At 35.7% G+C, this 12619-nt stretch overlaps 1 protein-coding gene across 1 annotated transcript; it reads left to right on the top strand.

Annotated features, from left to right (window-relative positions):
* Window positions 1–551: 551 nt before the first annotated feature.
* On the top strand, window positions 552–12179 carry LOC106074456 (uncharacterized). The gene is made up of 8 exons (XM_056034241.1): window positions 552–723; window positions 1973–2062; window positions 2645–2751; window positions 3890–4091; window positions 7104–7151; window positions 7538–7643; window positions 7933–8003; window positions 8733–12179. Exons 2-8 carry the CDS (start codon window positions 1996–1998, stop codon window positions 8810–8812), a joined length of 681 nt encoding a protein of 226 aa, XP_055890216.1. The 5' UTR covers window positions 552–723; window positions 1973–1995; the 3' UTR covers window positions 8813–12179.
* The last annotated feature ends 440 nt before the right edge of the window (window positions 12180–12619 follow it).

A 12619-nucleotide genomic window follows, 5' to 3' on the forward strand; every position in this document is an offset into this window, starting at 1 on the left:
ATACGATGGTCACATTGTTAGGACCTCAGTGAAGTACATTTTTTTAAAAGTCTAATTACAAAACTGCGTCCAAGATTGTAAGTAGTTACTTGCAAATTAGAGAATGTCATGACAATGACTGATTTGCTGGACACGAGTTGAGAGTGAAAATCTCTACCACTTACAAGACAAAATTCACTTAACTCCACCGACTCAATGTCGACACAGAGTAGTCGTATAATGTTTCCTATGACAAATGCTTCATTGTACTGCATCCACCCAAGTAACAACACATCAAACAGGACGCATCCCATGGCTAGGGTGTTTCTCGTGGGGTAAAAACAAAAAAAAACCGTAAATAATGACTTAATAAGTAAATGAATAAAACCAAGTGAGAAATACATAAATAAACGAGACAACAATAGAAATATGTTTACACAAAGAAAATCAAATATTCACAAACCCTTCCTCTGAGTTTTAGTACACCAGCTTCCAACACCACATTCAACATTTAGTGTTCGCCCCTGGTTGCTTTTGTTCTTGCACAGACACTAAAAATGTTGTTTCCATTATGACTAACCTTTGGTTTTATTCTACGTTATCTGCTAACATTTGGTCTCATGACACTGGCGGATATGTACATTGCAAGATGCCTAGTTCAATGATGAAACTAGAGTTCATGTGTTTTGATTAGACACATTTTTTTTACTAAATTTATTTAAAGAGAAAGGAGATTTTCATTAGGTAAGAATATTCATTATATACGTAGCTCTCCTAAGAGATTACATTCTTTAGACATCCCGATTAGACAACACTTGGTAACATATAAACGAAATATATCAGATCTTTTAGAGAGAAGAGGTTGACAAACTTTGAGATAACTGTTTCGTCAAAACTAAGCGTAACGGTTTCTCTCTCTCTCTCTCTCTCTCTCTATATATATATATATATATATAGAATCACCCTTTGTGTCAGGATTTTGTGATTTTACCATCATAAAAAAGATACAAGACACCGATAGCAAAGACAAACAGACACAAACACTCTTTTGTTCCCCTGGCAATCAAATCATTAAATAAGAACAATCTGGTACAAACTTTGTCACATGTAAATTATGAGTGAGTCTGGTGTGAATGTACACTCTGGTTTCTTATAGTTATAATGTTTTTTGTTTGGTGTAATGCACAAATTGTAAGACAAATTTCCTTACGGATAATAAAGATTATTATTATTATTATTATTATTATATATATATATATATATATATATATATATATATATATATATATATATATATATATATATATATATATATATATATATATATATTATATTTAACTCACTGATCAACATGTATGAGTAGATTGGCACATAAATGCGTAGGACATTATTATTTTCCTTTTTAAAGTAACGTCTATAATCTTTATATTTATTCATGTATTAGCCATTAGCCATAGCTCTATCTCTTGCTGACTAACTCATTTCAATTATCATTCATCAACTTGGAGTGGGTGAGAAATACGAATACTTACTTAGGTATTATTATTATATAACGTGGAAGAAAGCGTGGTGGCTAAAGGGTGGTAAAGCACTTAGCTTCCGAACTGGGGGTCCGGGTTCTAGTCCCGGTGAAGACTAACTTTTTTTATTTCGGGATCTTTGGCCATTAAGTTCATCCAGCTCTAATGGGTACCTCCTGACATTAATTGGGGGAAAAAGTCGGTTGTTCGTTGTGCTGGCCACATGGCACCCTCGTTAACCGTAGGCCACAGAAAGAGATGGCCTTTACACAAGGTCTCAAAGGGGATTTTTACTTTTTTTTTATATATCATGAAACTACTAGTCACTTTTGTTGATTTGTTACAATTTCGAGGGTGTCTGCTATTAACAAACAATATAAATTCCTTTAAGTTCAATTAGATATACAAATATAATTATATATATGAAAAGCACATGTTCCAAACTGTTTGATCAGTTGCTTTATCCTTTTCAGTGCCTGTTTCCTGTCGGTGAACAATGTCTCCATGGTTACCGCTGAGTTGGATGACAATAGTGATGCAATACTTACTAGTTGCTGGTCAACGTAATATTTGAGTTTTAATTCATTTTCCCATCACATAGTCTTAAAACTATTTTTATTAATCATTTTATTTTTGTACTCATCTATTTATTCATTGTTATTTTTACACATTTGTAATATCCTTTTTTTTCCGCCACTATAAATGTGTCTTTATCTAGCTCAGTGATTTCCAAAGGGAAGTAATTTTTTTTTTCTATTTGAAGATTTAATCTCAAAATCCTTTAGAGGGGATTTACAACCTGACTCAAGTTGGCAATGCGAGGAGCTAGTAATGGTTTAACGTAAATATCACCCCTCCAAAAAAAAAAAAAAAAGAAAGCAAAAAGACAGCCTTTAAAAAAAAAATTCTACCCCTACCTGAGGGGGGATCTTTCCTTTCGGAAGGGGGTGATTTGAACCCTGGGTAGATACATTATCCCCGCAATTAGGTTCTACTTCTATTATTTTTATTATATAATCTGTTTTTTTGTCATTAAACAGGTCTGACTTAAATGACTACTAGTTACAAAAACAACATCATAACCAATATTTACATAAACCTTTGTACATCTTATGTATAAAACCACCTTTTATTAATTTTCACAGAAATTAGCATAATAGCACACTTAAAATATCAGCAGATTGATACCGATATAGAGATTGATCCATGCCACACATTTCTTGTCGACAGAGTTCGATTCATTGCGTCTCCTGTGAGTTGTTTCGATTATAACGAGTTGTATCTCACCAGAAAACAGGCACAGTTAACAAACTGTTTGACTCTCTACCCTATCCACACTGCCTGTTTTCTTTACGTGTAACCAACTTTTTGTTGGGTGTGGTTTGTTTTACACTGTTTGTCTTTGTCTCTTTGTCTCTCTGTTTCTGTCTCTCTGTCTGTTTCTGTCTCTCTGCCTTGTTCTCTTTCCTTCTCTATTCTCTCTCTCTCTCTCTCTCTCTCTCTCTCTCTCTCTTTCTTTCTTTCTCTCTCTCTCTCTCTCTCTCTCTCTCTCTCTCTCTCTCACTGTCTCTTTTTTTATATTTTGAACACATTGCACTCAAAAGTACCTCTACGAGCTGACGTCATTGACGTATTACGCCCTGCCGTCATGCCTTAAGTTTGGGCTAATACTTAACAATCTCTATGATAGAAGGAACATCACAGTCCTGCATTCAAGTATAAAAATAAACGAAATTTATAGAAAAAATACATTTTTTTTTAGAGAAACAAATCTTACATTTAGGCTTTCTTTTCTACTGTGTAATTGGGAATTCAACAGATGTAAGTATGTCAATGAATTTGTGTAGAAAGGAAATCAGGTGTAAAATTAATGATTAGGACAACGTTAATGAAACAAATCCTAAACAAATTCACTTTATATTTAATTAATATGTAATACACACAGTGTTTGGTAAAATCGTTGAATCAACACACAGTTTCAGATAAAACTTTCACACTTACATTTGATTTTTTTTTCCTCTAGATGTCTTTCAATTCTTATTTTCTAATTATGTACACAAGGTTTATCTCCATTTAGCCAGCTGCGTTGTTTTTTCACATTGTATAGTTTAACAAAATTAATTATTTACGGCATAGTGATAAAATAAATTGAACACGTTTTCGATTCATTCATGTTTTAGCTGCAATTAATAATTGTACAAAGTTTTAGTTTGATCCTAGAATGGGAAGTGAAGGAAATTGCATGTTCAAAAACAGACAAACAGACAGAACAAAATGACAGAATCTTTGTAAAACAAAACAACTTTGTAGCAGCTTATGTCAAAGTAGCGTTAAATATTTAGTTCATAATATAACTTGAACTATGTAATTCCTAAACATTTTTTTTCCAGACATGTAAACTGACCCTGAAAGTCCCAGTGACAGAGCCGGGAGTAGACAAAGAGATACTTGACATTGTAAACAGTATCCAGAAAGGATGCAATCACAAACAGATGTGTCATCTGAAAGATGCTTGGTCTTTCAATCCGTGTATTAAATGTTTAGATGGTTCGATATGGGTCATTGAAAGATTTGAAATCATAGTACTATTGAGTAAGTCATAACTTGAAAATGTTTAATAATTTTTTTGTCAATGTTTTATTCCCGAGGCTAGCTATTGACAATAAAAGATTTAAAAATTGGACAAAGCAATAATGAAATTTTAGCTTTTGTCTATTCTCATTAGATATCCATGATATGTTTGATGGCACGATGAGGATTTGGGCGTGAAAGGGTTACTTGGTTCAAAATAGGAGAAAGTTTTGAATTAACGACAATGATGCGATGAATTAAATAAAAAAAACGACTCGGAATTAGGAAGTAAACAAATGGCTTTTGGCAACCCTAGAATAAGGTCAGCGTTTAGTTTTTAGAAGCAGAGATTTTTTCTTGTCGACAGTCGACTGTTCCCTTCGTTATTATTAAACATCTTGTTCGAAACTCGCTATCAAAGTCGACTTTCTAATATTGGTCGGCCATTAGTCTGTGTTAATGTATTTCGTGATTCTGTTTGACTTACCTACATAAGACACAGTGCACTTTCCAAGCTCGCTGCTAACTGCACCACATGATTTACCTACATAAGACACAGTGCACTATCCAAGCTTGCTGCTAACTGCACAACATGACTTACCTACATAAGACACAGTGCACTATCCAAGCTTGCTGCTAACTGCACCACATGATTTACCTACATAAGACACAGTGCACTATCCAAGCTTGCTGCTAACTGCACCACATGATTTACCTACATAAGACACAGTGCACTATCCAAGCTTGCTGCTAACTGCACAACATGACTTACCTACATAAGACACAGTGCACTTTCCAAGCTCGCTGCTAACTGCACAACATGACTTACCTACATAAGACACAGTGCACTATCCAAGCTTGCTGCTAACTGCACCACATGATTTACCTACATAAGACACAGTGCACTATCCAAGCTTGCTGCTAACTGCACAACATGACTTACCTACATAAGACACAGTGCACTATCCAAGCTTGCTGCTAACTGCACAACATGACTTACCTACATAAGACACAGTGCACTATCCAAGCTCGCTGCTAACTGCACCACATGATTTACCTACATAAGACACAGTGCACTTTCCAAGCTCGCTGCTAACTGCACAACATGACTTACCTACATAAGACACAGTGCACTATCCAAGCTCGCTGCTAACTGCACCACATGATTTACCTACATAAGACACAGTGCACTATCCAAGCTTGCTGCTAACTGCACAACATGACTTACCTACATAAGACACAGTGCACTATCCAAGCTTGCTGCTAACTGCACAACATGACTTACCTACATAAGACACAGTGCACTATCCAAGCTCGCTGCTAACTGCACCACATGATTTACCTACATAAGACACAGTGCACTTTCCAAGCTCGCTGCTAACTGCACAACATGACTTACCTACATAAGACACAGTGCACTATCCAAGCTTGCTGCTAACTGCACCACATGATTTACCTACATAAGACACAGTGCACTTTCCAAGCTCGCTGCTAACTGCACAACATGACTTACCTACATAAGACACAGTGCACTATCCAAGCTTGCTGCTAACTGCACCACATGATTTACCTACATAAGACACAGTGCACTTTCCAAGCTCGCTGCTAACTGCACAACATGACTTACCTACATAAGACACAGTGCACTATCCAAGCTCGCTGCTAACTGCACAACATGACTTACCTACATAAGACACAGTGCACTTTCCAAGCTCGCTGCTAACTGCACAACATGACTTACCTACATAAGACACAGTGCACTATCCAAGCTCTCTGCTAACTGCACCACATGACTTACCTACATAAGACACAGTGCACTGTCCAAGCTCGCTGCTAACTGCACTACATGATTTACCTACATAAGACACAGTGCACTGTCCAAGCTCGCTGCTAACTGCACTACATGATTTACCTACATAAGACACAGTGCACTATCCAAGCTCGCTGCTAACTGCACAACATGACTTACCTACATAAGACACAGTGCACTATCCAAGCTCGCTGCTAACTGCACAACATGACTTACCTACATAAGACACAGTGCACTATCCAAGCTCGCTGCTAACTGCACCACATGACTTACCTACATAAGACACAGTGCACTATCCAAGCTCGCTGCTAACTGCACAACATGACTTACCTACATAAGACACAGTGCACTATCCAAGCTTGCTGCTAACTGCACCACATGATTTACCTACATAAGACACAGTGCACTATCCAAGCTCGCTGCTAACTGCACAACATGACTTACCTACATAAGACACAGTGCACTATCCAAGCTCGCTGCTAACTGCACCACATGACTTACCTACATAAGACACAGTGCACTATCCAAGCTCGCTGCTAACTGCACAACATGACTTACCTACATAAGACACAGTGCACTATCCAAGCTCGCTGCTAACTGCACCACATGACTTACCTACATAAGACACAGTGCACTATCCAAGCTCGCTGCTAACTGCACAACATGACTTAACTTCATAAGACACAGTGCACTATCCAAGCTCGCTGCTAACTGCACCACACGACTCAACCAAGTCAAAAAACTCTGGGGTCTCTCTTCTCTGGGTTCAACTGTTCCGGACAGACTTCACACTGGACTCGTTGTTCTGTTCTTGATCTTAAATCTCGCACGGGAAGCGTCTAGACTCTAGCTCCGAACCGAAATGTCGTGATAGTGATAGCTTCACTCTTTGTAGAAAGTCCCAAGATCCTGTAGAAACCGACGGAACGTCACTCGTCTTTTCAGGGTGAACAAATGATGCATCTGACATAACTGGCCTGAGTAGTCTTCACAATACATTTTTCTTAAAGCGTTGTCGCATCGCCAGTCGTCACGTTTAACCGTCGCCACTCGTCATGTTTAACCGTGGCCACTCGTCATGTTTCATCACTCGTCTAGCACTGGCCTGTATAATGTGTGTCTTATAGCTCCCGCCTGACCATCAGAGTTATAACAATGTCTACAATACATTTCAAAATGAATATATCTTGTAATCTAACATTTCTATAACATTTTTATGGCAGACAAAAACACTTCACTCTGTTCAAACAGATCCGTTGAACATATGACAGGTAAGTAGTTAATAAGTTTTTTTAAACAAATGTATACCCATATCTTGTAAGTTATACCCATATCATGTAATTTATACTCATATCATGTAATTTATACCATATCTTGTAATTTATACTCATATCATGTAATTTATACCATATCTTGTAATTTATACCCATATCATATAATTTTTACCCATATCATATAATTTTTACCCATATCATATAATTTTTACTCATATAATGTAATTTATACACATTTCAAACGCTTACAAAAGTTTGGTAATAAACATTTTGGCCAACCTTACTGGGGCATAAGCCACAAGAGTCTTCTCCACTTTTACTCTCATTTGATTTAAGCCTAATTGTTAATTAAATCTTTTCTTTTATTTGAAACATGCGTTAAGACGTGGTCAAAGAAGGACGTTTCCAGCCAGCCCTACTCTCATTGATTTTCGTCTTATCCAATCTCTTCTTCATCATCGTGATACTGGCGGTCGTCTCAATGAAAAGGTGATTTTTCAATGTATGTTTTTACTTCTCTTTACTAGAACATTTGAAACTGATCAAACCTAACGAACAGGAATACTAAGCATATCATGTTTTGTTGAAATCAAGTTAGTGCTATACCATTAGTCCATTTAGTTACTAGTATCCAATAATGTTTGATTTTTATCAGTAAAAATATGTAGAAACAATTTTTAGTTTAGTTTTGTAATAGTACAATTAGTCTTTACAAATCATGTAGTAAGTACATTTATTATCCACATAACTAGTTGTTACTCTAAAAATGATTTCACAGGATCAGCAATCCAAGGATTCACGTTTACGACCAAACAAATACAGACCAGAGTGAAATTCACATTTACCAAGGTAATAATGAAACCTTGTACTTAGTACTATCTCTTTATCGACTTTATAGATAATATGTATAAACATTTGCAAAAAAAAAAATGATATTTCAATATAATAATACAATAATATATAATATATATAATATAATATATAAATATTATTCTCAAGACATATAAAGATTTTATATAAAAGCATAATATTTATTGTATAGGCCTACTAAATTCCTACTTAAAAACATTACTGGTCTTTGGGTAAAATTTAAATATTACCAAAAATTACACATCTGATTGGGGGGGGGGGGGTCCACCAGTCTTCAAAAAATCAGGCACTCGAACACATTTTCGTCTTTACCTGTTGTTTTTATTGTTTTAATCTTGTAAAACCTATTCAAGTTATACATCATTTTAAAGGTCATCCATTTCTCTTTTTTTTAGAAGTATTTTTTGTTATTGATAGATGTTGTTTTATGTTTTTTTAAATATATTTTGTAAAGTCAGTCTATTGATGTTTTGGAGTTACCTCCCTTTGCTTAGTATTTTAGAGAGATGCTGCTTAGGAATGGCTTAGTAGCTAATGAGTTAAAATTAAAATAAATATTTAAAAGAAAAACAAAAATAATATATTTAATAATTTTTAGCTGAAAAATTTAGTTTAAAAGTTAATAGTCTTAATGTTAAAAGCTAGAAACTCTATTGTATGCTTTTGTTCATATTTAGAGATTTAAAGAATATCATTCTCGTCTTTCAGAGACATCCTTGCCAAAGTCAATAGAATATGATGAGATTACAACAGAATGGACCAATAGTGAATATATCATACCTATTTAAAGATAGAGAACTTCCCTAATGTTACATTTACAGACCTAGATTTTCTAATTGTTACATGTAGAGTTTGTTATGGTCCTTATATTTTTATTATTTGATTTACATTGACGATAAATTTTAACATAATACTTTGTCCATAATGTTCCATTCAACTAATTTGCCTGTAATAGTTTATCTATTGACCTAATTTGTCCATAATGCTCTATCTACTGACTTGCATTATGCATATTATTCTATTTATTGTTCCCAGTCTTTTATTGTTTATTATTATTTGTTTAAACATTATGTTTAGTGTAGACTAACTAAGTACTATTAAATGAATTTTAAGCCAGAAAGAAGGTACTATTCTATTAAGATTTATTCTAAATGTTTGGTATTTCCTCAAAATGTCAGAGCTGTTTGTTGCTTTTTTTTTAACCGTCTGAATATGAATATAGCTTACTAAATATATAAATGCAATGTGATCAATTCCGTAGGGATGAGTGCAGTGTTTACATGACTTCACAAATCCATTTTGTATATTTTTGAGCATCTCAAGCACACAAAGCAATTGCCCGCCGGCAGTCTATTTAAGGTTTATTTTTTGTCTTAAATAAAGGCTTTGGGTCTCCGTGTCCCGCGACCTTTGTAAGAGCTCTAACACTTTTTCTTCCAGAGGCCATCTGCTGACAGCTACTATCCTCTAGTCCAGTGAGGGCGAAATGGGTGTAAATTGATCCTCCTAGCGCTTACGGGGGAGCGCTTCTTTTGTAACTCGTAATTGTATTTGATATTTCCTTTTTTAAGATAAGAAATAAAAGAATTCGTTGGTCAGGAGTATGTGTAGGAGCGTCATAACGTGTGCCATTCCATTGAAAGAAATTAAAAGGGGAAAATGTATTCATGATAAAAAAAAATAATAATAAAAAGCACAAATATCAGGGATACTGGAAATCACAGGCTAATAGTTTACAAGGGGATATTCTATAAAATAAACTTAAATAAAGTTAAACTTTTAGTTTCTCTTTTGGCAGAACACAAGAGAGATTAGCTCATGTTCTAATATTCCAAATCGTTCAAATCGGGACAAGAGTATGTTGTGATAAAATGCAAAGAATAAAGATGGGTGTAGCTTTTTGGGTAAAACAAGGAAATAATAATATTATTGGTTTTATTGGGTATTTGATCTTGATTTGGTTACCAAAGAGTTATAACAATTTTCAGAGAAGGCCTCTTTAAAATCTTACAGTTAATAGGCTGTCCACCCAAGCTGCTAAATAGTATTGTCTCTTTCCGCCAAAACATAATGGGTACAGTACAGTTTAACGGCGCCTGCTCCGAAAGTTTCAGTATAAACAGCGTAGTCACACAAGGATGTGTCCTGGCCGCGTTTGACAATCCACCGAAGGCATATATCTTCATTCCAGATTTGATGGCAAACTTCTAAATATTGCTAGACTGCTAGACAACCCTCTTTGGAATACTCTTTTCAATGCTAATCCACCACGCGTTTGACAAATCCACCGAAGGCATAGATCTTCATTCCAGATTTGATGGCAAACTTCTAAATATTGCTAGACTGAGGGCCAAAACTAAAACCATAACCACCCTTTTAAGAGATATGCTCTTCGCGGACGAGGCAGCGGCGGTAGTGGCACATTCACATGAGTAGCTTCAGTCACTAATGTCCTGCTTCTATAAGGCTTGCAAAGAGTATGGCCTAACCATTACCACAAAGAAAACTAAAGTTATGGGACCATCTGCTACAGCACCACCCTCCATCCTCATTGACGATAACATGCTAGATGCCGTAAACGAATTCTGCTACCTTGGGTCTACAATTCAAGACGACCTGTCACTAGAAGAGGAGATCACATAAGGCATAGGGAAGTCCGCATCAACCTTCGCTAGACTCCGACCAAGAGTTTGGGAAAACCAGAAGCTCACCACAGCGACCAAAATGGAGGTCTACAGGGTATGCGTTCTTAGCACGCTACTGTACAGCAGTGAGTCGTGGACAACCTACAACAAATAAGAGAAAAAACTAAACTCATTCCACTTGCGCTGCCTTCGAAGGATCTTAAAAATAACATTTAAAGAAAAAGTGTGCAATACTTAGATCCTCGCGAGATCGGGACTTCCCAGCATCTTTACGGTCCTCAGGAAACTTCGCTGCGCTGGGTTGGACATGTTCGACGGATGGAGGACAATCGCATCTCGAAAATCATTCTGTAACTTGCGTCTGGCTTTAAAAAAACTGGTCGCCACCACCTCCATTACATTGATGTGATAAAAAGGGATTTAAAATCAGTAAACATTGATACTGACCATTGGGAAGGCATAGCCTTAGACCGCACTAGTTGGAGAGAGACGGTGACCAAGAAAGCTATAGACAGCGAGAAAACATGGGCCTCGATTCTTGAAGAATAGCGTGCCACACGGAAAATGGCCAGCTCCTCTACCACCAAAGCGAAAGCCACCTTGTCCTGCAATATATGTGGACGGGAGTGTCTCTCCAAAATAGGGCTCCACAGCCATATGAAAACGTGTTCGAAATAGAACATAGTCGTTTCTCGACTGTATAGGCCAATGACATGACATAACTATTTGTGGTACGTATCTATGGTCCTCTACGAAACAATGAAAATTGCCTAAAGAGAACATTAAATTAAACAATCGTTCAAATTAAAATTACGTTGAGAAAAAAACTATTACTTTGTTCAAATTATCTTCAAATAAATTGTTTTGACAAAGTTATATGTTTATCTTTAAAAAAAAAATTAAATGAAAATACTATTCAATGAGGAAACAAAATAAAGTGGCTTTGTATTTTCACATAAACTCCTAGGCGTCCACTGTGTGGTAATTTGAATATATTGTTCTTCTGCCTGATTTTCTCTTGTATTTTTTTTTGTCATTTATTTCAAGTCCTACTGGTCGAGATTCTTCTTCCAGTTGTGGGAAAGCTCTAGCAATGTCCGAGGTGTCTTTACCCAATAAGGCAATGTCATCTGGATATGCAAAGTATTGTAGAGGTTGTCTGTATATTGTTCCTGTTGATTGGGGACCTATGTTTTCTCTTCTCAAGTATTAATTGTCAGAAACGTTAAAATATTTAGGAAACATGATACATTCAAAAATTGACCTTATAACAGAAGTAAATCTTATCTTATATAATACAGACGTCATTTCAAAAAAGAAGATGATTACGTACTACGCGTCATGCATTTAGTCATGCATATTAACCAATTACTTAAATTCTGCCAAGTCACTGGTTTTCCTGGCTAGCTCAGGCAACCCATTCCATGCTCTAATAGCACTAGGGAAGTTGGAGCACTTGTACAAATTTGTCCTAATATATGGAACGAGGAATGTGCCATTATCTTTGTGTCTTTCTGAGTATTTTATTAAATTTTGTTTTTGTATTTGAAGATTATGGTTCAGTGTTTTATGTATAATTGCTACTTTACTTTTGAGGCTTTCTAAATTTAGTGATTTTACTAAAGGTGTTACTCTAGTCAAATGTGTTATGAATCTCACTGCTCTATTTTGTGTCTGTTCCAGTTTCTTAATGTTTTCTTGAGTTGAGGGGTCCCAAACGGAGGATGCATATTCTATTATTGGCCTAACCAAGGTTAAATAACATTTTAGTTTTATGTTCTTATTTCTTTTAATAAACCCTAATGCTTTGTTGGATTTTTTTGATAGTTTCATCAATATGGGGATTCCATGACAGTCTTTCATTTATTATAACACCTAGGTATTTTGCATGTTTAGTCTGTGTTACTGATTTACCATGAATAAGATCAGTGGAATTAATTTGTTTTAGTA

Source organism: Biomphalaria glabrata, chromosome 6, assembly GCF_947242115.1.
Source record: "Biomphalaria glabrata chromosome 6, xgBioGlab47.1, whole genome shotgun sequence".
NCBI classification, from domain to species: Eukaryota; Metazoa; Mollusca; class Gastropoda; family Planorbidae; genus Biomphalaria; species Biomphalaria glabrata.

Coding starts and splice junctions, on each gene's coding strand:
- LOC106074456 (XM_056034241.1), top strand. CDS start 1,996: ATGTCTCCATGGTTACCGCTGAGTTGGATGACAATAGTGATGCAATAC. Junction 2,063..2,644: donor CTTACTAGTTGCTGGTCAAC/GTAATATTTGAG, acceptor TAATTTTCACAG/AAATTAGCATAATAGCACAC. Junction 4,092..7,103: donor TGAAATCATAGTACTATTGA/GTAAGTCATAAC, acceptor TTTTTATGGCAG/ACAAAAACACTTCACTCTGT.